This window comes from Camelina sativa, chromosome 20 (assembly GCF_000633955.1).
Source record: "Camelina sativa cultivar DH55 chromosome 20, Cs, whole genome shotgun sequence".
NCBI lineage: Eukaryota > Viridiplantae > Streptophyta > Magnoliopsida > Brassicales > Brassicaceae > Camelina > Camelina sativa.
The window spans coordinates 14,991,345-15,015,965 of NC_025704.1; the positions used below are offsets into that span (position 1 = coordinate 14,991,345).

A 24,621-nucleotide genomic window follows, 5' to 3' on the forward strand; every position below is an offset into this window, starting at 1 on the left:
GCTCTTCAATGACCTAGAGTCCGAAAGACATTTGCAACAGAACTTACAAGTCTCAACTCTAACTCTTCCAGGACAGGGGAGGATGAGACAAGTCTCTCAAAAGTGGTTTCATTGGGATAGCTAATACATTCTAAATGCAAAATCTTCAGACAAGGCAAGGAAACAAACTCGGCACTAGGCAAGGCCACCCAACAAATTTTTAAGGATACCAGTGTCTCACAGGTATAAAGGCTAAGGGGCATCTCAAAAGCATAACGGACTTGTAGATGTTGGAAGTTACGCTTAACCGCAACATCAATCCATGATGTGAAGTGAGGATTGACATTTCCAAAGCTCATAGATAAGTTGAGCTTGTGAATGCATGAAACTCTATTTGAATGGAAAAACTTGTCACCAAAACTCATAAAAACATCGGAATTAGGGAATTTAGACCATGTCAATTCCAAACGAGGAAGCCAAAGCCAAAGACTCCTCCATCTGGTGGATAAAACGCTTGTTTTAACAGTTAACAGCTTCTGTTAAGGGAAGATGAGGGAGAATGTAACATATCAAAGGATCAGGTAACTGTGGCTTATTCTATCTTCCAACCATTTGGAACAAAAAGATGCTGATTCAATATCTTGTTATCAACCATTCTGCTTTTCTTATGTAGGAAATTTTTTTCAACCTGCATAGCAAAAATTGAACGTGAAAGTTTCAAAAAGAGATGATTTTAAATTTGATTCTCTCAATCTCAAAGACCTATGTATGTAATGTTTCATATACAGTAGTTAAGAAGTGTATAGTTGTTACACAAAAAGAAAAGCCCAACGCAACGATCCAACAAGGCCCATTAATTCTAAGTTAAAAATTTTAAAATTGACATGATTTTTTTTTTTTTTTTTTTTGGACAAACAAAAAATTTACATGACTAAAAACAACAATTTACACGTGTTCTCTCCAGAAATTATTGAATACGTTGAAATGTCAAAACTGTGAAAAGACACCGTTTTGTTGTTTTATTGAACATCAATTTATTTCGGTTACATATACTAATAAAGATCCATTCGTGTGAACTATATATGCTTAAGTTTTGATTGGGGGAAGTGAAAGCATTGACTTTGGTATGTGTGCATGTCTCTTGGTCTCTAGCAGTAGACATAAACATGTCTCTAATGTTTTGAAGATTCAAATGAGCGGTAAAAACACATAAACTATGATCACACTAGAGAAAATGTCTCTGTCTCATTTCCAAGCACACGAGGCTACCAAATCTCTATGCATCCAACCAAGATACAAGGCTCCATCTCTTTCTTCTAGCCTGTACTTGTTCGAGTAGGTCCTGAGCAGACTTTTAATGGTTGAATTCACCAGGGGACTCAAAGGGTAAGAAGTGAAACCCGCCATCTCAAAACGTGACTTCCATTTCCCTAAGAGCTCGTGCCGCTCAACCCGATCAGCTCCTTCACATGCGATGATGTTCACGACATCTCTTGCTAGACAATGTTGCTCCACATTAATCCTCTGTTTGTGATCTCTTGGGAGAGTCACATCAATCGACTCGAACATCGCGGCATAGTAGTTCATTGTCTCCATGAACCTTGGGAAGAAGGCGGCCGTGTTTGTGTTTGATTCTTGTTCCACAAGAGTCACAACCTTGGGAGATAAGCTCTTCACCATTCTCAGTAACCGGTCCCTGCAAACAAAATATACTCAACTCAGTCAAGGGACAAAACAAAAGAATCATCCTATATATATATGTGTCCAAACAAATTTATATACAAAACATAATACTGTACCGTACGTACCGGTGATTCTCAGTGCTCACGCTTTCGTCAGGCATATGATGAAGAACAAAGGCAAAGTTGACGGCTAGAGCTTCCCCTGGCCGGACTCCGAGATTCTTAGGTTTAACCTCGGACGCTGACACCGATACAGGGTTGAACTCAAATGGAACGTTGAACTGCTTAGCAAGCTTGGCGAGTCTGTTTCCGACAATGCTAAGGCCACCTCCGCGAGCATATGCTGAAGTCGTATCGTCAATACCCGTTATCCGAATCCGTNAAGAAGGCGGCCGTGTTTGTGTTTGATTCTTGCTCCACAAGAGTCACCACCTTGGGAGATAAGCTCTTCACCATTCTCAGTAACCGGTCCCTGCAAACAAAATATACTCAACTCAGTCAAACAAGTTTCTATACAAAAATTAATACTGAACCGCGCGTACGTACCGGTGATTCTCAGTGCTCACGCTTTCGTCAGGCATATGATGAAGAACAAAGGCAAAGTTGACGGCTAGAGCTTCCCCTGGCCGGACTCCGAGATTTTTAGGTTTAACCTCGGACGCTGACACCGACACCGGGTTGAACTCAAATGGAACGTTGAACTGCTTAGCAAGCTTGGCGAGTCTGTTTCCGACAATGCTTAGGCCACCTCCGCGAGCATATGCTGAAGTCGTATCGTCAATACCCGTTATCCGAATCCGCGGAGGCCCACCGGGCCTAGCTGCAAATGCCTGGATAAGAGTGACCCATTGACTCCCTTGACCGATTTGAAAATCGATAATGTGAACTCTGTTTTCTTCCTTCATGGCTTCAGCAATGGCACCATTTGCTGACATGTATCCGAACTTGAAGTAAGGGCAAACCTCATAGAGAATATGCATGTAAGAGAGAAGCTCGGTGCTAGCCGGTTCAGGGCACCTGTTAAGTGATTTGTAAATGGAACTACCCGATGAAGCTAGCAGCGCCACTAGACCTTCCAGTAAATAAGCTCCCAACCGTTGGATAGGCTCACCAGAAACCGAGACCATCTGGCGCAGCTTCTCCATCATCGAATTAGCCATCATAAGATCGTTTTCGGACATAGCTTTTGCACATGAAACAAGATCAGCTCTCAAATCCCGCCTCGAGATGGCCTCAAGAGTTGATCTCCAACTGTTAATCTCTTGACACGCCGTGGAATCAAAGGAGTCCGTACCATCAACGACTAAGTCCAACGAGTCCGGACCCATCATGACCGTCTCTATCTCCTTAATTTTGTGTTTGAAGTCATTCAAATCATCCGTCACACAAGAGCCACATGTATCCTCATATGTAGCAGTAGACGACAGAGCATTATACGCAGGAGAGTCTGGAGATGGCTCGAGGGTACAAAACCGTTTACGAGAGTTGTTAACCGGTAAGTACCTCAGCTTCCCAGAAGGGTTGGGCTCAAAAGAGTAAGCCTCAATCTCTTGTCTAGGCTGCTTGTACATTTCTAGTCACACCTTAATATGATCTGCACAACTACAAGTATATAAACACATCAAACCCTTTGACTCATCTCAAACCCATCCTAGACAAGCTAGCTCTAACATGACCTAACATAAATTTTGTACCTCAGATCAACCCAATTCATCTACACATGCATAACTCAATTCTTACTCATAAACAAATCAAATCTACTGATAAAAAAAAACAGAGATCAAGAATCTAACAAGGGAAGCAAATTAACTAATACCTTTTGAGGTTAAATTAAAGCTAAGATAACCTCCAAAATCAAAGAATAGGATCAAGAGAGAAAGATGATTTAAGAATTAATATGATCATAGACATAAGAGATATTAGAAGAAAAAAAGAAAAAGAAAAAAAAGAAACTTAAGGAATCAAAGATCAAACTGAACTCTGTTCTAAGTGAAAAAAAGGAAGAAAATCCAAATTGAGTAGTACCCACCTGACTTTTTATCCTGAGATGAGAAACCTTAAAATAGTGAATGTTATTGAAGTTCCATGTGAACCAGAGGAAGAGGAAGAGAGAGAGAGAGAGAGAGGGAGAGAGTTGTCGGAGACAAGGCACATGGGAATGGCTCGAAAGACAAAACAGAAGTCTCACTCTTTTATTATCAGAGAGAGAGAGAGAGAGAGAGAGAGAGAAAGGAAGGAACAGAATCTAAAACACGGCGTGTGATTTACGATTATACCACTCAAACATGTCGCTCCCACCACCACATACACTACAATTATGGAAGATACATGTCCCCGATCCATTATTTGTCTCAATCTAGTTTTCAACTTTCACTATCTCTAATCTTTTTTTTTTTTGAACTAAACCGATTCTCATTCACTATCTCTAATCTTAAGTTTAAGAAAAAAAGGTATATTAAACCAAAAAAAGTATACTATTCTATATGCGTGAATACGGACGGTGAGTAAACTTCGCAGTAGGACAAACCACATATTTATTTATAAATAGGCAAAGCAAAAAAAAAAAAAAAAAACTAGTTGGCGTTTAGTAGATGTAGCAAGACAAGACGAGAACACCAAAGGAAAAAAAATCAAAGTCAAAGAATGTTGACCGGGGTAGAGTAAGAAGACTATTACAATGCTGAATTCAAATGTTGTGATTTCATGCCACGCAATTATTGAAAAACACACGAGATAATTAAGTTGATTTTTATTGGTTTCAGGCGTATGCCAAAAGTTCTCAAACAATTTAAAGTAATTTAAAAAAAAATTATAATTACATTTTAATGATCGAACATAACAAAAAAAATTCGTAAGTATGTGGAAACATTTTATAGCATAAAAATAAAAAAGAATAATATATTGGTCAAAACTATTTGAAGCTAAAATTTTGGATGATGAGAGGAATTAAGACTTCAACTTAAAAGTGAAGTTTAAATATTAAAATAGTATTTTAATGATCAATTTTTTTCCATTAATTCTAAAAAATAATTTACAAAAAAAAATCATACACCGGTCAAAATTATTGAACCAAATCTTTTTATTGATACAAAAGTATTTAAAGCTGAAATTTTTGTAAAAGATAGGAATTCAGATTCCAAATCCAAAGTGAAGATTAAATTTTGCAAAGCACCAACAAAGAAGAAAAAATACGAAAAAAATTATAGAATATTATCATCTTTTACCTTTACTCTCTTTTTTTGTTTTTTTTTTTGTAAGTGAATGTTGTGTCATTGTGACCCCACAACACAACCCCCCCTTGCTCTTCTTTATTTCATTTTTGTTCTTTTTGACAACTCTCCCATTATAATTAATATAAATATAAGAGATATCACTTTTAGCAAAATATAAATATAAGAGATATCACTTTTAGCAAAATATAGAGATCGAATGAGCTTAAAATCATATATTTATGAAATCATTATACTTGTCGTTTTCTTCAACATCATACATACAATGATCCATGTACCATATCACTTGTAAACTAAAGAGAAATGAATCCACTTTTCTCCATTGTTCACTTCTTGTAAACCTGACTCTTTTTTTTAATAAAATTTCTGATTTTATACGATAGATCATAATTTAGGGTACAAGGTGCCTAAGCGACAACGAAAGCCGGGATGAACAAACACGGTAAACGGACTGCATATAGAAATTAAATAGAGTAACTTTGAAACCAAATCTCTAAGAGACCTTGGTGCTTCGGTTGGTTGTTCCTAGCCAGACATGTGTTTCGAATCCTTTTGTCAAGGTGAGAGAAGAGACCTTCCACTGGAGTGCGGGTGTTGGTGTAAAGACGAGCGTTACGTTCGTGCCAAATGGTGTACACGACAGCCTGAGCAACCAGGAGAGCTTCATGGTGCATGTACGACTGTCAGTTGAAGGAGTCTGCAACCAGAAGAGTAATCTGTCCCAGGTGTTGAAGCCAGTAAAAGGGATTGACATCTTAGCCACACACCATCTCCACAGATCGAAAGCATACGGACATCTTAGAAAAAGGTGGTCCCTTGTAAACCTGACTCTATCGGCCACTTCTTCAACTTGGTAACTTTTCTTGTGATGGAATGCAGCAAGTAATTTAATGTATATCTAAATCTGATATAGTAATGATTAAAATCTATACACACACTAGCAAATTTATTTTCGATTATTCCAAAAGTAATTTTATAAATTAAATAATAATTTGAGCACACTTATATTCACAGCAACAAAACATTTCTCAGGGCATTTTTATAAGAGGAACTATTTTAGGTGTTCTTAAAATAAAAATATTATGAAAATAATGTAAAATCAGTAGTTAAGATCTTTTGTTAAAAAGATAGTTATTGGGAGAACATGTTTAAGATCTTAATAATATAATATTCTTAAACATATTACAATTATAAAAACTTATAAAATAACATTTAAATTGCAAACTTATAAAACTTTTACTAAAATTCAAAATACAATACCAAATTTTTATGAAACAACAAAAACATTAAAAATATAAAAAAAAACATATTACATAATTAAAGCACACAAACATTTTATTTAATTAATATATAGTTTAATGTCCAAATTTATTCCATATATTCTAAAGCAGATCCTCTTTTAATTTGTGAAAAATTGTTTGCAAAAAATTGTATCCATTCACAGTTTGCCACGTCAGCTTAGAACTAAGCCAAAATCAGTTCTACATCAAGAACTAAAAAAAGTGTTTTAAACCACTATTCATTATTTTTCTATTTTTTTTGGACTAAGAATACCTCTCATGTTCTTCCTATAAAGATGACCTTAAATGGAACTCAAATCAGAGTTGATGTTCTGAAGATATTAAAGAGTTAATTTGCTAACTTCTACTACTAGTATATGAAAACTTGAAAAGGGTAAAAGGTGCTTTATCCACTTTAGTTACTTGGAGAGTAAAGAAAATCGTGGTAATTTTCTTAATATTTATGATTCCATTTCCCATGCCAGAGAAAAAGTAAATGCTCAAATTCAATCTAGTAACTAGGAGATAAAAAGTAGTACGATTCAATGAGTAAGATGTTTCTGTAAATTAAAATGAAAGGTGTTCCCCGAGTTCAAATCCCAAGAGAGAATATGCATACTTTTTGGTTTCTTTGTTTCAACACACAGTTGATTGAATGGCCCCTGACACCGAGCATATGTGAACGCTCATACACCGAGCATATATGTAAACGATTACTAGCAAAAAATATTTATTTTAAACTAAAGATAGGTTAATAGACTTTTTTTGCTTTTTCTTTGTTTTTTTGACATTACATTAATAAAATCACTTTAAAGCATAAAACGTTTATGCAATGTGGTGATTTAATTTGTTTTAAAATAACAAAAAACTACTTATAGTTATAGATAGGTGATTTTAAGTGAAAACATGTTAATCTAACTAACATATTATATGTAAGGTTAATTTGTTATTTTTTTTTTGCTAAGCATGTAAATATCATTAGAAATGAAAAGTTAGGTTTTACATAAGAGAACCTAGAGTAAAGCAGCCAAGGCAAAAAAATAAAAAAAGGCTACAATAGACAGAGACCAACAAAAAATGGTGCATTATCGGATCCATAGAAGCAAAAGATTATTCCAGCTCTTGCGGAGTCTTCGTGCGGAGATGATGTTTCGAGTTTGACGGTCAATCGACTTGAATAGAACCTGTGGAGAAAGTCGGTGGGAGTTGTGCAGAATATTGTTGCGCTGTTGGCAAATGTTGTATACAAGGGTTTGAGCTACCACTTTACGAAGAAGGGCTGGAGCTGCTTGAGAAGAGCGTCGCATCCATGAGAGAAGCTCAGACCAAGAGCAGAAGAGACGTTGACGAGGGCATAGTCGAGTGAAAGCCATTGTCCAGAGCTGGGAAGAGAAGTCACAGGCCAGGAACAGATGGTCGCAAGACTCCAAAGCGAAAGAACAGAGGCAACATACAGCGTTTTGGGTATGTCCCCAAGACAAAAGTCTCTCCCGGGTGGAGAGTCTATTGAGATGAGTCACCCAAAAATGAAAAGCGTGCTTTGGGATTGCCCCTTTGAACCAAACCAACTCTGCCCAGTTTTTCTCATCTTCCCGTGGTGGCAACACCTCCCAAGTCTTGGCTGTCGAGAAATTGTGGGATCGTTCGTTACCTGTGCACCAGACAAAGAGGTCATCCGGGAGATCAATGGTAGGCACGGGAATGTTGCTAATAAGTTGGTGAATTTCAGAAGCCCATTGATGCCTCGACAGGGGGAGTTTCCAGCCCGAGTCATCATAGGCGTCTGCCACTTTAGCGTTTAGCGGGATACGCAGAATGCGAGAGCCATAGACGCCTAGCTTGGTGATCAAGGGCCCCAGATTTGTCCAGTTGTCATACCAGAAGAAGGTATTTAGACCATTCCCTACTTCACTTCTGAGGAATGGTTGAGCTAGAGGCCGCAGGTGAAGTAGCATACGCCAAGACCAAGGGTCGCACTGATGTGGGGTGACATTCCAGAACGCAGTGTTTCTAAGGTGGTGATGACGATGCCAGCTGTCCCATAGAGACTCATTCTGATCGAAGAGGATCCAAATGAGACGAAGGCAGAGAGTTTTGTTCCATTCCGCTAGGCTTCTCAGACCTAAACCACCTTCAGCTTTAGGCAAGCACAACGTGGTCCAAGACACTCTTGCACCTTTACTCTCCTCAATGTTACCTGACCATAAGAACCTGGAACAGAGGCTCTCAATCTTCTTTAGGCAGCCCTTTGGCAGTATAAATGTGGACATCCAAAAGTTTATGGTCCCATAGATGACAGTAGAGATTAGCTGAACCCGGCCCGCAAAAGAAAGTGATTTGACTGACCAAGACCTGAACTTCTTTGAGATTTTCTCGAGTAGTGGTTCATATTCTGCTATTCGAAGCTTTCGTGACATAAGGGGTAGGCCCAAGTACCGGATAGGTAGAGAGCCAACCGGGAAGCCATAAGCTGCAATTGTGGAAGCCGCAATCGTATCCAACCCCGCATGAAATAGCTGACTCTTGTCCTTGTTCACACACAGTCCGGACCACGAAGCAAAATCATCAAGGGCTTCACAGATGCCATGCAAAGAAGAGCTACCACCATCGAAGAATATCATAACATCATCAGCAAACATTAGATGGGAGATTTCTAGATCATCAGCCTTAGGATGGTAGTGGATATATCCTGCGTCGAATCTTGACTGCATTAACTTGGAAAACACCTCCATGGCTAGGACGAAAAGATAGGGAGAGAGGGGATCCCCCTGTCTTAAACCTTTTGTGCTCTGAAAAAAACCTCCATTTATACCATTGACGCAAACAGTGAAGGTTGGAGTAGAGATGCACTGGTGAATCCAGTTGATGAAACGATCTGGTATGGCTAGTGCACGCAAGGCCGCAAGGATGAATTCCCATCTTACCGAGTCAAACGCCTTCCTCAGGTCGACTTTAAGCATAGCCCTCGGAGAGACATTCCGCCGGTTGTAACCATGGACCATGTCAGTGGCTAGTAGGACGTTTTCGGATAAGAGGCGGCCTGGCAGAAAAGCTGACTGAGATGAAGATATAACGGAGGAAAGAAGGTTCTGCAGCTTGGTGGTAAGAAGCTTGGCAATGACTTTGTAGAGTGTGTTGAGGCAAGAAATCGGCCTGAAATCCGTTGTTCGAGATGCATTTGTTGATTTCGGGATGAGTACTAAAGAGGTTGTGTTCCACTGTTTGAGTAGCTTTCCGGATACGAAGAATTCTCGGATGGCTGCCATTACCTCTGGTCCCACAACATTCCAAGATTCTCTAAAAAACTCCGCAGGGAAGCCATCAGGCCCACAGGTTTTGTTTCTAGGAAGGGATTGGAAAGCCAGCTTGATTTCCTCATCAGTAACCATCCTGTTGAGCTCGTCACGCTGGGAAGCTGAGCATCTGTAGGTTAACAGAAGGTTCATATCTTCTTGCTCCATCGAGAAGGGTGCAGAATCACCACCAAGTAAATTTGAGAAGTAGTCAACACAGTGGTCAACGATGCCCTGTTGAGTTTGGATTTGAGCGCCATTATCATCGATCAGGCAAGTGATGGTGTTGACTGACTTCCTGACATTCGCTATTTTGTGGAAGTATCGAGACTTGCAGTCGCCCTCCGCAAACCATGTCACCCTGGATCTTTGTAAGAGAAAACTTTCTTCCGCGACCGAAAGAGTGTTGAATTTTTGTTGGGCGTCAAGTTCCTGAGCAGCATTGGCCATAGAAGAGACCGCGAGGGTAAGGCGTTGCGCATTGAGGAGCAGATCATGAGCTTCTTTTGTTCTTTTCTCTAGATCAGAGTAATTCTGCTTGTTGAATTCCTTGATTGGCTTTTTCAGGGCTTTCAATTTTTTGGAAACTCGAAACATGGCAGATCCAGGGAAACTCAAAGAGTACCAATGTTGACTAACCAGATTCAGGAAATCAGAGTGTTGGAAGAGGAAGTTGAAAAATTTGAAAGGCCTCTTTACCTTTTGCATAGAAGCATCCAGCACTACTTCACAGGAGGCATAATCCGAGAAGTCTGGTTCACCAAAAACACCGAAGGAGGAAGGATACAGGTCGCTCCAGCTTTCATTTATCAATATACGGTCAATTTTCTTCGCAACCGGCCTGGTTTTGCTCTTATTCCACCAAATGAATTCATTTCCTTTATAGACGAGATCCGCTAATTCAGCTTCTAAGAGGCAGTATCTGAAATCTCTTATTCTTCTGTCAACGTTTGGGGAGAAAACAGATTAATGTTCATAAAAAAAACAAATACATCATTTTTGGATCAAGAGTTTAGTTTGATTTTTCGGATATGGTTTATGACTTCAGAATGATGATTCATCGTTTTGTTTTTAGGTGTGCATGTTAGGGTCTATAACTTACAATTCAACTTAGGTATATAAATTTTGTTTTAAACAGTATCCACTCCAATTTTTTTGTAGATTGACTTTTTGATTTCTTATTTTGAAAAGATTAATTTTTAGACTAGATTTAAAACTTTTATTTTTACTGAGGTAATTAATTACAAATATATATTGGTAGAATTATATCTATTTTGTGTATTGTTAGAAAAAAATTCTTCATCGTATGGTATATAATAATAATTAATACTAACTATCTTTAGAATGTGGTATGGTTTTGTGGAGTAAATGATTTAAAAATTAATACTAATTGTTTCTTAGTAAGTGTGAAAAACTCATAATCACATATCCATTTTTCCAATAATATGCGTTTTTAAAATAAATTTCAACCATGGCATATCTCAAAATAAATAAAACCATTTCTTTTAGTACAATTGCGAGATTAAATCAGTTTTAGTAATAACATTCAAGTTGAAAATGAAAGGACTAGAAGGAGCGAAAATTACTTTATTTTCAGACTGCATAAATTGGCTAGAAGAAGCGAATAGAGTATGAGATAGTCTACGACAGAAGAGTAATTTTAAGATCAAGAATCGATTTGTTGGTGTTCAGGAAAACTGATTCAACGACCCTTCTTGACGTCGTTCAACATAATGTTCTCATATCAGATTTTGATGCTCGTAAATTTGTAGAGTTCTTGGATCGATTGTATCCTTCCCTCACACAAGATTATGACAAAAATTAGGACAACTGAGTAAGTAACATGAAGCATATATTAACCATTTTGAGGTGCATGAAGCTTCTCCTATCAGAAAAATAAGGTAATCAAGGGCATGATAGTGATTCCATGTCCTAGTTTCCTAAATTAAATACATCATAGATAAAACAACTTCATCATATCACATATCAACAAAGAGAGAACACACAAATTAGAAAAATATCAGTAGATAGGTCCTACACGTCTACAAACACTCGTTTTACAAAACAAAGTGATGAAACTTTTTTTTTTTTTTTTTTTTACAAANCTTAGGATATGAAAACTACATATATATAAGGCAGGAAAGCATTTAAGGATTGGATCTGAAAGGATTGCGCTCGTTTGATTGAGGATGATCTACCTTGGGAGAGAGATTGTATCCTTGAAGCAGATCACGAATCTTTGAGTACATCATCACCTGTGACGGGTCTCCTCCACCGCCGCCACTGCTCTGTGATGCCACCCTCGAGTTTTCCTGCAGCTTAATCTTCTCAAACAGATACTGCTTCTCTGCCTCGGCCTCGTTCAGCCTCTGTTTCAGATAGTTACTTGCGTATTCCTCCTCAGACTTGTCCATTTTCGCTAGTACGATCCTTTGCAACCGATCAGCCTCTCGCTTGGCTTCGTTGGCTTTAAGCTGGAACATGTCTGCCTCAGCTTGCTTAAGCCTCACGATTCTCTCAAGCTCGTCTATCTGAAGTTTCTTCTTTTGCCTATCCGCTTTCAAATCTGCTACTTCCTTGGCTTTGTCTTCGAGCTCTCTATCGCAAGTCTCGAGAGCCATGCGTGCCTTTTTGAACATCCTCATCTTCTCCTCAGCAACTATCTCCATTTTCCTTAGAGTCTCCTGTACAACTTCAGCAATTCTGTTGCATGCATCCTGAGGTGCCATCTGACGTCCACCTTCCCCATTTTCAAAGCTGTTCGCGGAGTCTAACTCGATCTCTTCAGTAACAAAAAGGATTCAATTAGAGAGTCAAGAGTAATGTTTATTCATAAATAAGCAAATGTACACTTGCCAGTCGTAGTTAGCAGGTTACCTTGGAAAAACATTAATATTAATTTGGCAGCTGTTGCTTCAGCTAAACCACCCTTAATCTTGTCAATAAGCTCCTCACACTTCCAGAACAGTTTCCTACCTCGTTGATCTTCGCTTCCCCGGAAAATCCTACTCACAAAGTCGAGTTCTTTCATCAAAGATTCCCTCTCCCAGTTTGGTGCACAGTGCTGAAACACATCTTTGACCCAACCAAGCAGCTCAGAAGTGCGGTTACAAGCCCGGCACTTGAACACTATTTCTCCTGGACTTGATGTATTATTATTCTTAGCAGAAGATGATCCCGTGGTGATCTGTCCATCTCTAATAGCACAATCCGTATGAGTCCAGTGTGAACACAAGTCACAACCGATCCAGCGGCAGGTATTGACAGAAAAATCAAACTTGTTACAGATGGTACACATACAAAGGTTGCAGAATCCTTTCCTGTTGGTGCATATTTCGCAGTAGCAATCATCAGCCGGTAGTTGGTTTTGGCAGGCTATGTTTCTGCATCTCTTGTAAACGAAAATCTCGATAAGAGACTGCTGAGACAGACTGATGTTCGGGTGCAGAAAAGCCTGGATTCCAGTATTTATGGCTACAAGTATCTCAAGCTGCACCCGGTGAGCTCTAACAAGTGTTGCAAAGTTCAAATCAGATCTACTCTGAACAACCTTCTGCAAGAACATGAACTCATCTACGCTCTGCGCTACATTCCCTTCAAGAATAGACTTAAGACCGTTCTTCAACTCATCAAGAAACTCATCCGGTAATCGATGCATCCTCTCCGCAACCAACTCGAGTCTTTCCCTAGCTATATCCCGTACTGAGACCTTATCCGCATTAGAGACATGGTGCATCACTGCATTCACACTTTGTTCATGAGAATCAGGCTCAGTCTTTTGACGACTCATCATAGTCTTGGTCCCGAGGGGGGCAACAGCGTCTCCCAGCGGCCATGTTTCTTGAGAACTCGCACTTTCGGCTGGAGACTCACGCCGTGGCTCCTGATCAGAAGAGACGAGTGAAAGAGCTGTTTCAAGCCCTCCACTTCGTAGTTGCTGACGTGGTGGTAACATCTGGTGAGGAGGATGATTTGAACCAGATGATGTGCCCATCAATATTTTAAAACCAACCACCCAGTTCAAAAAAAAAAAAAACAAACTGCACATTCAAAAGAAATAAATATATGAATCCAAGCTCTAAAATAGTCATTAAACCAGAAACATACTTCTACAGAATTAGTAAGTAACAAGCTATGAATTTGACTTTAACCCAGAAAGAAAGAAAAAAACACTCAAATTCCCAAATTGAATCCCTAGAAATCTCAGTCAATTAGTCAAATTAGAAACGACACAAAACGAAGAATCTTACAAATAAAATCGATAGATATCAATTAAATTAAAGCCTAGATGCTATAAACATTGATTCCTCTATAACGCCAAAAAAAAGGTCAAAAAACAAAAAATCGATTTTTGAAAGTAGCATTGAAGTTCAACAGCTAGACTATGAAATGAACCTTTGTTTTAACCTTTACAGAACAAGAAACTGAGAGAGTAGAAACGCAGATCGGAGCAGAGAGAGAGAGAGAGAGAGAGAGAGAGAGAGAGACCAAAAGAGTAGGACTCACCGGAAAGGGGAGAGACGTCGGGAGATGTAGCCGAGGAAGAACAAACAATGAATGAGAGAAGAGAATAATAATAATATATATTCTCTTTTTTTTTTTTTTATTACAAAAGAAAAAAATAAAGATAAGAATCGTTGACCGAAGACAAGAATTTTGGGGCTTTGACAGAACTCAAGAAGACTGTACCTGATTTACTTCTAAACACTCCGCACAGTTGTCGGTTTTCAATATGTAAAGGCAACCTAGCCAGCCGGTTACAGGTGATCTCCTCGCTGTATTGACTTCAGCTGTCTGTTTAACTTTAGAATTTTTTTAACACGTCATCGTTTGAAGTTTTTTTTTAAACCCCTTTTATTTTATCAAAAAAGAGTTTATTACTGTTTGACTTCTTTTTCTTTTTCCCTAACTTCATTGAATGTTATTGTTATTTATGGGATAAATTAAACAATTTGAATAATCATATCCTAAACAATATAACCCTCATGTAGATAAAAAAATTTCTTTAATCTTTCATGGTCATTCATTCTATTATCCTTGGTTGTAAGTGTTTTTTCAAAAACAAAATCTTTTATTATATCTAAAGTTTTTTGTTCTTGTATATCTACTTCAAATTTTAGAGTTTTTGTTGCTATTGTTGAAATTTTTTACTTTATGTACGTTATAAATTATTATTTTAAAGATGTTTGCTTATATTCATTTGGGCACCTATATTTTTAAAGTTTCAGTGTGTTCCAACATCGTTTCTATTTATCTGTGCATTGTGACATGAATTATTATAATCTATACCACCTTATATTGTATATGGAGAAGGTTAAAGTGTCTCTAAGGACATCTCCAATACGACTCCTCATTTTATTTTTGTCAATTATACCCCATTCATTAAGACAACAGATCAAGATACAAACTTACCCCTATGGAAAGCCAATCATAATCTAGTGACCTTACATGGGAAAAGGATGGTTCACAGGTGTTTGTTCTACCGAAACAAGAGACCCGGACGAAACAATAAGAAAAACTTAAACTCAGACAGAACATATGCCAGAGGGACCAAGCCCAAAAAGAAAATATAAACCCTAAAGAGATAGACTACTCAATGCGATAGTAAACACGCCATAAACCTATCGTCCATGTTGAGGGAGATTACCACACGAGAAGCAAAAATCGTCGTGTAGTTTTAATGAATCCTCCTTGCGTCGAAAGTGTTGTAACACCGAATCCCTGAAAAGGGAGCCCACAAGCAGGGCGAGAGATAAGTCTCGCCAAACAGCCACACCATGCAAAACGAGAACTTGATTACCGAGGGCGCAAGGTCAAAGCACATGACCTCTACCGCCGTCCCAACGAAACCTCTATCTTCAATGAAGGGAGGGGACCGTCTTACTCTCCAAACTGGAGGATGAAAATGGGAGCACCGCCTTGTGAAAGCACAAGTAATGTGAGTGAAATTGATCTCCACACACTGAATTTTGAACCACCCCACTACTCTTCATAATGATAATGAAGGATAGATTCCCAAAATCTTGCCAAATTGATAGAAACACCATGTAAGTCATAACCCTAATCATAATATAACCTAGTAATAATGTGATCCTCTTCCCTACTAGTCGACGAGGAAGGAAGAATTCCATCGCCCCTTGACAGTATGTTATCAATGACCTCACACTGGAGGCTCGGGGGAGTTATGGGATTCCTCTGGACCATCTGATGGCTTCTTCGCCCTTGTAGCTTTCTTCTTCTTAGGATCCTTAACCTCCTCAGGGTGAGGGACAACATTCTCTTGACTTAAACCTTTACCTTTCACGGCTGCTCTCGATGGGACTCCACGATGCTTGGGTTAAGTCTTGTTCTGGTAGGCTTTCATCTTCCGTGAAACAGCCATAATCACATTTGGGCTCTTAGGGATCTTAATAACTTGGTCCACTATACCATGATTTTGAGATGGGCCTAAAGAATCTTGCTTCGGCCCATTAGCCTTCTTTGCTCCCTTACCACGACCTATAGCCGGAGAATCCATCCGCTTGCTTGTCGGAGATTGAGACGTAGCTGGAGGTAACCCTAGCTGGTGATTGACTAGGACGAAAGGATCTGTACAGTTCTCTCCAAACTCTCCTCTGTCGGATTCACTATTTCGTTCCTCACCTCAGCCCCCAGGTCTTCCCCAAGTAAGTCGTCTTCCTCTAGCAACCCATCTAGGATCATCTCCTTTTCGAAATCCTTCATGAAATTGATTTGTTCCTCTGTCAATTCGTGGTCTGGTCCCGAGTCCACGAGTTTCTCCGAATCAGAAATCAGTGATGTTGGATTGGAGATATGCTGCTCCTCGTCCCAAACCTTAGCCGCTTCCCCACCTACTTCCAGGTTCTGATTTGTATCCAAATTGGGCATTTGATTAGGGATTTCATCATTTTCTTGTCTTGGATAGCTTTTCTGTCATGTAGTAAGTACTTCGTCACCATTAGGAGGAGGAACAATAGTTCTAGATCCTGAACCAAATTCAAATTTTGGTGGAATATCGTCGGTTACTTGCCTATTGTCGGTTGCATGATCAATACTGAGCGTCCCGTTATGGATATTGATTACATGGCACATACTCTTTGGATGAAGAAGCCTCTATTCTAGCGTTTTCGTTCCACCACTGGAGAGTGTATGATTTCGATGATGCATCCTGTACTTACTGATATTGGCGAGGATTACAGCCAGCTGGCATTTCAGCCTGATCTGAGAGACTCTATTGTTGCACCTGCTGCTTGTCGCCAACGAGGCGCTGCTGTTCTTTTTGTGGATTTAGATGGTCCTAACCCTGCTGGGGGTTTTGAGATTGGTTCTTCTTCTGGGATCGCGACACTTGAGTTTTCAGAGCTGCCACAAGATCCTGCCACTATGGACTAGGGAGCTCATCAGCCGTACATGGTTTCTACATTGCGTTCCATCTAGAATGGCATGGCTCGATTGTCTCGGTGTGGCTGCATTCGTCCTACTAGAGGCAGGTCACCTTCCCCATCTTCCCCACCTGCTGATCCACCCACTGATGACACTGATGATGCTTAGTCTCTGATCATGGTTTCTTTATCTTTTTCTCCTTTTTAGGATTGAGTCATTTTTCTTTTTGCATTGAGTCAGATTATGTTTGGATTTGTATGAAATTATGAACTATCTATCTATCATGTTGCTTTTAACTTGTGTTTGAGTGCTTCTTAACAGAATTAACATCCAAGGATTGATCCAACAACATATCAACACAACTAACTGCAACTAACAAGGAGTTACGGCCAAAAATCACCATTCGCCGAGAGTGTCGACCGACACTGCAATGGTGTCGGTCAACACTGATGGGTAACCCGAGAATCAGTTCATCTTTTCATTACACTTTCCGATTCACATTTTTGTTTCTTTTCCTTTCCCTTGCTTGATAACACTGGGGATAATGTTATTTAAGTCTGGGGGAGGTTAATACTAACTACTAACTTAGTTTTTGCTTTTATTGTGTCAAAACGTATATTTGTTTTTATTGAGTCAAAATTTTGGTTGGGAACTATGATTTTTCCTTTTAGAGTAATGCCTTGGTTGATTAATGCTGTAGATTGAATCCAGATTCCGACTAATGAAAAATCCAAAGGCTGACCAGTGAACCAGAGACATCCAAATTTCCAACAGAATCCATGAAAGCCTGAGGTAATTTCTGTACTTTTCGTTTTACACTCATCAAGGAGATTGATGTTCATAGAGATTGACTCCTAGTTCATACCTGACAAGTAAGATTTCAGAAGAAAAGAAAAAAATTGGTACTTCTCTCCCTTATTCAACTTATAAAAAAAAATATATATATTCCTGAGAGCTTTGCAGAGAAAACAAAAAGGGGAAATAAAAGATGTGATGATTTTGATCAGTTTAGAGGGGTAGGTAAATTACCTGTAATCCCATTATTCTACTCTTGAGTCAAATGATCACAAAAAGCTTAGAAACGAGGGGTAGATAAATTACCGATGACCTCATTTTTCGCCTACACCTTTGATAAAAAGAAAAAAAATAAAAATAAAGCAAAGCTCAAAGGAAGATAAAAATAGAATAAGTCTAGGGGAGGGAAAGAGTACCATAGGTGTTAAAGATATTGTCTTGCTTGTTATGGTATTGTACGAGAATGAGTCTAGAAGGTTCTTGACATTGATCAAATTGATGAGTCCCATCGATGAAGGCTTAATGGATGATGTTGAGGAATTTGGGATGCTATAAGTGCCAACGGAGAAGTACACGGTGGTTCGATTTGGAAATATATGCTAAGCATATGGATTAGGGTTTGGATGATCATGACATTACTTTAAATAGAAAAGGACTTTTCGCGTTTTCAAACCTCTTTCACAGGTCTAAGTTTCTGTTTTGCTTGAAGGCAAGCAAAAGCTAAGTCTGGAGGAGTTGATATATCATGGTTTTTACGAATTTTTGCCATGATATAAATGTGCTTTTTGAGTCTTTTGATTTTTTATAGGTTGTTTTTGAGTCTTTACAGGTTTTCTATGATTTTGGCATGGATGGAGCAAAGTGGAGCAATTTGGAGCATTTGACCAGAGGAAATCAACTTGGAGTCGAATCAGAGAGATTGTGTCGATCGACACCGCTTTAGATCGACACCCCAATTATCCGACGAGAGAAGCCAAGTTTTGGAAGTTTTACAAATTTACTCGAAGTTCTCCAATATTGCAACACAAGTCCCTGATGTGTTTTATGACATATATATATATATATAATGTTTTTAGGTTTTAGAAACCCTTAAGTTTTATTCTAGAAGTTTTTATTCTAGCAGTTTTTATTGTTTGAGAGATATTGAGAGCTTTTGGGAGAGAGATCTGAACTCCTTTGTAGAGAGAAGAATTTCTAAACTCCCTCTTTACATTTTTAATATCTATTGCATTTTATTCAGAATGATGATTTGTGTTTCATTGAATATGTGACAACCCGTCCCGCGGACCCCACTAGCCTCCCGCTAGCTGCCCTAACGGACCGTCCATGGACCCTGCTAGCCCTCCGCTAGCTGTCCCAAACGGACCCCAAGCTGGCCCTGCAGGGCAATGATCCTAACCCCTCACCGTGGACAGGAACTATTCATCCAAATCCACCAGTATGTTATTGGTGCGCCAGGCGTTCCTCGAACCCTGGTCCCCACCCTTTAACAACCTTCCCACAGGACAAACTGTCACCAATTGATCTGCAAAGTCAATTGGATGGATAGTTCCTGTCCACGGTGATGGGTTAGGATCGATGCCCTGCAGGGCCAGCTTGGAGTCTGTTGGGACAGCTAGCGGGGGGCTAGCAGGGTCCACGGACGGTCCGTTGGGGCAGCTAGCCGGGGGCTAGTGGGGTCCGCGGGACGGGTTGTCACATAAAAATGCAGATCAATTGGTGACAGCTTGTCCTGTGGGAAGGATGTTAAAGGGTGGGGACCAGGGTTCGAGGAACGCCTGACGCACCAATAACCTACTGGTGGATTTGGATGAATAGTTCCTGTCCACGGTGATAGGTTAGGATCGATACCCTGCAGGGCCAGCTTGGAGTCCGTTGGGATGGCGATTTTTATATGAAAACCCGTTCCACGGACCCCACTAGTCCACCGCTAGCTGCCCGTACGGACCGTTCGTGGACCCTGCTAGCCCCCCTCTAGCCGTCCCAACGGACTCCAAGCTGGCCCTGCAGGGCATCGATCCTAACCCATCACCATGGACAAGAACTATTCATCCAAATCCACCAGTAGGTTATGCAGCTCAATTGGTGACAGCTTGTCCTGTGGGAAAGTTGTTAAAGGGTGGGGACCAGGGTTCAAGGAACGTCTGCCGCACCAATAACCTACTGTGAATTTGGATGAATAGTTCCATTTGCCCAGTGAGGGGCTAGTGGGATCTACGGGCCAGCTTTGGGCCCCCTGCTAGCCCCCCGCTAGCTAACCCACATGATTATGTCTAAGTAGTTTACTTGTTAGGTTTAGGTTTTTTACAGGGATTTTATGATTTATTAGATCTGTTTATATAGGATTCTTTATCATTCTAGATCTTCATCATAGGTTGTTCTTGCTACTCTCTCAAATTAAGAGATCACTATAGTACTTAGGGATAGAATTCCTGAAGCACTCAAGTCTACACAATAAATTATAGAGTTTTATAATTAAGCTATACAGATTAATTTGAATTAAAATAAACAATGCAAAATATTAAATAAAACTGTTGTAAATTCAGAGAATCAAAAAGCTAGGTCTAGGGAATTTCTCAGGAAATTATAAAATATTAAATTAATCAATAAATTAGGATTCAAGCAATTAAAAATCAGACTTAGCACTCTAAACTCTTTTGTAAAATAAATCAGTTCTCACTGCAAATATTCTCTAAATTTAAAACCAGAAAATCCAAATCTCTTTGTAAAATTTCTAGGTTAAAAATAAGCTTTAAAAACAAGTTTAGATTAGTTCACAAAATCACTAAATCAAATCTCTTTGCAAAAAGTAATTTTGCTCATCAAAAGATTTTATCAGGAAAATCAATTATATTCTCATATCAATTTATTTTCCTAGGTTATTAATTCTAGATGGTCAATCAAGAATTAATATGAAGAACAACCTATGATGAAAATCTAGAATGATAAAAATCCTAAATAAACAAATCTAATAAATCATAAAATCCCTGTGAAAACCCTGAACCTAACAAGTAAACTACTCAGACATATTCAATGAAATACAAATCATCATTCTGAATAACATGCAATAGATATTAAAAGAGTAAAGAGGGAGTTTAGAAATTCTTCTCTCTACAAAGGAGTTCAGATCTCTTTCCCAAAAGCTCTCAATATCTCTCAAACAATAAAACTGCTAGACTAAAAATTTTAGGGTTTCTAAAACCTAAAAACACTATATATATGTCCTAAAACACGTCAGGGACTTGTGTTGCAATCACTACAAGAAAACAGGTGATTAGCGACTACACATAGCGACCACATATGTAGTCGCCAAAATTAACGACTACATAGTGACGATTTAGCGACTATTCTGCGACTACATGGATTTAGTCGCTAAATAGTCACTCTTAAACGACTAATTCATGCAGTCGTTACGGTGGTCGTATTTTAACGACTAAGAGGCGACTATATTGTTGATGGAATTATATAGTCGCAACTTAGTCGCCAATTTAGCGACTACAGTACGACCACGTCAAATAGTCGTAATTTTTGGCGACTACGTTGCGACTCATTCGGCGAGTCATAAGGTAGTCGTAAAGTAGTCGTAAAATTTAGCGACTGTTCGGCGACTCTTACGGCGAGTCATTACATAGTCATCTTGTAGTCGCCTAGTAGTCGCAAAAAACAGTTAAAAGAAACGTGTTTTCCATGCGGGGGTTGGTGTACCAACTTTTATTATGTAGTCGCCTATTAGTCACCTATTAGTCACCTAGGAAAGTCTATAAAAAGAAGTTGCACTCATTTGTTCTCTTCACTCCTAACTCACTTTCCTCCTCTAAAAAAAAAATTCTAAATAAAAAAAAAAAAGTTTGCTTTATATAATTTTTTATATTTTCTCCCAAAAAATATATATATATATATATATATATATATATATAATTATAATGGCGGGATATTACAATTATGGTGGTAATGGCGGTAATTATCGGGAGTGGATGTACAAGAGGTTCGATGAAGTGACGGGGAATTTTTCATCTGAATTCGAAGTGGGGGTGGACCAATTCTTAACGTTTGCAAGTAGCCAAGAAACAGTTCAGAATAATGGGGGTAAGTTTCTCTGTCCATGTAGTGTTTGCAAAAACAATAGATGTCTCTCGGGTAGAAGAGTTATGAGTCATCTGTTTAGTAATGGATTTATGCCAGATTATTATGTTTGGTATAACCACGGCGAAGAAATTAATTTGGATATAGGAAGTAGTTACACTGATAGGACGTATGATGGGAGTCATGAAGAAATGGGTAATGTAGTAGAAGATCCATATGTGGATATGGTGAATGATGCATTTCGTTATAATGTGGGTTTAGATGATAATTATCATCAAAATGAGAGTTATGAGAATGTGGAAGAACCGGTACAAAACCATTCTCAGAAATTTTACGACTTGTTAGATAGTGCAAAAACTCCTTTATATGATGGTTGTCGTGAAGGTCACTCGCAATTGTCATTGGCTGCTCGAGTCATGCAAAATAAGGCGGAGTATAATATGAGTGAAAAGTTAGTAGATTCGGTTTGCGGAATTTTGACGGATTATTTACCAGAAGGCAACCAGTCTACCGGTTCACATTACGAGACAGAGAAATTGATGCGTAATTTGGGCCTTCCATATTATACAATTGATGTTTGTATTAACAATTGTATGATTTTCTGGAAAGAAGACGAAAAGGAAGAGACATGTCTATTTTGTGGTTCACCAAGATGGAAGCCTAAGGAGGACCGACGGAGAACAAGAGTACCATATAGTCGTATGTGGTATCTACCTATTGCTGATAGGTTGAAGAGAATGTATCAGAGCCAAAAGACTGCAGCGGCAATGAGATGGCATGCAGAGCACCAATCAAAAGAGGGAGAAATGAATCATCCTTCTGATGCGGCGGAGTGGAGATATTTCCAAGAGCTTAACCCTCGGTTTGCGGAAGAACCCCGTAACGTCTACCTTGGATTATGTACCGATGGGTTCAATCCATTTGGCATGTCTCGTAATCATTCACTGTGGCCTGTGATCTTGACTCCATATAATTTACCCCCTGGTATGTGCATGAATACGGAGTACTTGTTTCTTACAATTCTGAATTCTGGGCCAAATCATCCGCGAGCTAGCCTCGATATCTTCCTACAACCTCTTATTGAGGAGTTAAAAGAGTTGTGGTCTACTGGAGTCGATGCATACGATGTGTCTTTGAATCAAAACTTCAATCTAAAAGCAGTGCTGATGTGGACGATAAGCGACTTTCCGGCGTATAGCATGTTATCGGGATGGACCACCCACGGTAAATTATCTTGTCCAATTTGCATGGAAAGTACAAAGTCGTTTTATCTACCCAAAGGAAGGAAGACATGTTGGTTTGATTGTCACCGAAGATTCCTGCCTCATGGTCATCAATTAAGGAAGAACAAAAAAGATTTCCTGAAGGGAAGAGACGCTTCTAACGACTATCCACCGCAGTCTTTAACTGGTGAGCAAGTTTATTACGAGCGTTTGAAAGATGTAAATCCACCAAAAACCAGGGAAGTCGGTGGTAACGGTCATGAAAAGAAGATGCCAGGCTATGGAAAGGAACATAATTGGCACAAAGAAAGCATATTATGGTCGCTACCTTATTGGAAGGACCTCAATCTCCGACATAATATTGATGTGATGCATACCGAGAAGAATTTTGTGGACAACATCTTGTATACTCTTATGAGTGTACAGGGTAAATCTAAAGATAACATCATGTCAAGATTGGACATAGAACAATTTTGTTCTCGACCACACTTACATATTGATAGGAAGGGTAAAGCTCCATTCCCAGCATATACATTGACAAAGGAAGCCAAAACAAGTTTATTGGAATGTGTCAAGCATGCGGTGAAATTTCCAGATGGTTATTCGTCAGACTTGGCTAGTTGTGTTGATCTGATCAATGGCAAGTTTTCAGGAATGAAGAGTCATGATTGCCATGTTTTTATGGAGCGACTTCTTCCATTTATCTTCGCAGAACTCCTAGACCGGAACGTTCACCTTGCATTATCAGGTAGTACAGATTACCTATTTAATTAAATTAGTAGTATATATTTTTAAATATAATTTCCTAAGACATGAAATTTTCAGGGATTGGAGCATTTTTCAGGGACTTATGCTCAAGAACTTTGCAAAAAAGTCGCGTTCAAATTCTTAAACATAACATTGTTTTGATCTTATGCAACTTAGAGAAGATATTTCCACCATCATTTTTTGATGTGATGGAGCACCTGCCTATACATCTCCCATATGAGGCAGAATTGGGAGGCCCTGTCCAATATAGGTGGATGTATCCTTTTGAAAGATTTTTCAAAAAGTTGAAAGGAAAAGCGAAGAACAAAAGATATGCGGCTGGATCAATCGTTGAGTCCTATATCAATGACGAGATTGCTTACTTCTCTGAGCACTACTTTGCCGATCATATACAAACAAAATCAAGGTATAATTAAATGAAATTAAAATTTATACTTAATTTGAATTATTTTTAATTATCTTATTTGATCAGGTTAACAAGATTCTATGAAGGTGAAGTCCCAATATATCATGTCCCTGGAGTCCCTAATATATTTACTCATGTCGGTCGCCCAAGTGGGGAAATGCATGAAGTATGGCTTTCAGAGAGAGACTATCAGTGCGCACATGCATATGTTTTACGGAATTGTGACTATTTTCAACCAATTGAGAGGTATATAATATAGACTCGCAAATATATAGACTCCACAAATATTTCTCATATATATTAAATATATTTAATTTTCTTAGTATGTTCGAGGATTTTCTTTCTACCAAATATCCTGAATTAACCGAAAAAGAACTGTCCACGAAAAGAGCTGAAGAATATCATGTGTGGGTGAAAGATTATGTAAGTATACTCGAACCCATGTAACCGACTCTGATTATGCATTTATTTAATTATATCATTGATATATAATATTTAT

The 24,621-nt window shown here is 38.8% G+C and overlaps 2 protein-coding genes across 7 annotated transcripts; both read right to left on the bottom strand.

Moving 5' to 3' along the window:
• Positions 1,046-3,899, bottom strand: LOC104770858 (scarecrow-like transcription factor PAT1). Of its 6 annotated transcripts, none has more exons than XM_010495318.2 (4): positions 3,691-3,886; positions 2,208-3,263; positions 2,094-2,133; positions 1,052-1,635 (listed from the first exon to the last, which is right to left on the bottom strand). In XM_010495318.2, the coding sequence occupies exons 2-4, from the start codon at positions 3,230-3,232 to the stop codon at positions 1,225-1,227; spliced, it is 1,476 nt and encodes a 491-aa protein (XP_010493620.1). In that variant the 5' UTR covers positions 3,233-3,263; positions 3,691-3,886; the 3' UTR covers positions 1,052-1,224. The 6 variants fall into 6 exon arrangements, with proteins under 6 accessions (XP_010493624.1, XP_010493620.1, XP_019097591.1 ...); XM_019242046.1 differs by lacking the exon at positions 2,094-2,133 and adding an exon at positions 1,788-2,042 and having other exon boundaries at positions 1,052-1,675; positions 2,463-3,255; positions 3,691-3,877; XM_019242045.1 differs by lacking the exon at positions 2,094-2,133 and adding an exon at positions 1,788-2,042 and having other exon boundaries at positions 1,052-1,675; positions 2,463-3,263; positions 3,691-3,876.
• LOC104770860 (protein OBERON 2) lies at positions 11,401-14,053 on the bottom strand. The gene is made up of 3 exons (XM_010495323.2): positions 13,971-14,053; positions 12,342-13,504; positions 11,401-12,246 (listed from the first exon to the last, which is right to left on the bottom strand). The coding sequence occupies exons 2-3, from the start codon at positions 13,456-13,458 to the stop codon at positions 11,612-11,614; spliced, it is 1,752 nt and encodes a 583-aa protein (XP_010493625.1). The 5' UTR covers positions 13,459-13,504; positions 13,971-14,053; the 3' UTR covers positions 11,401-11,611.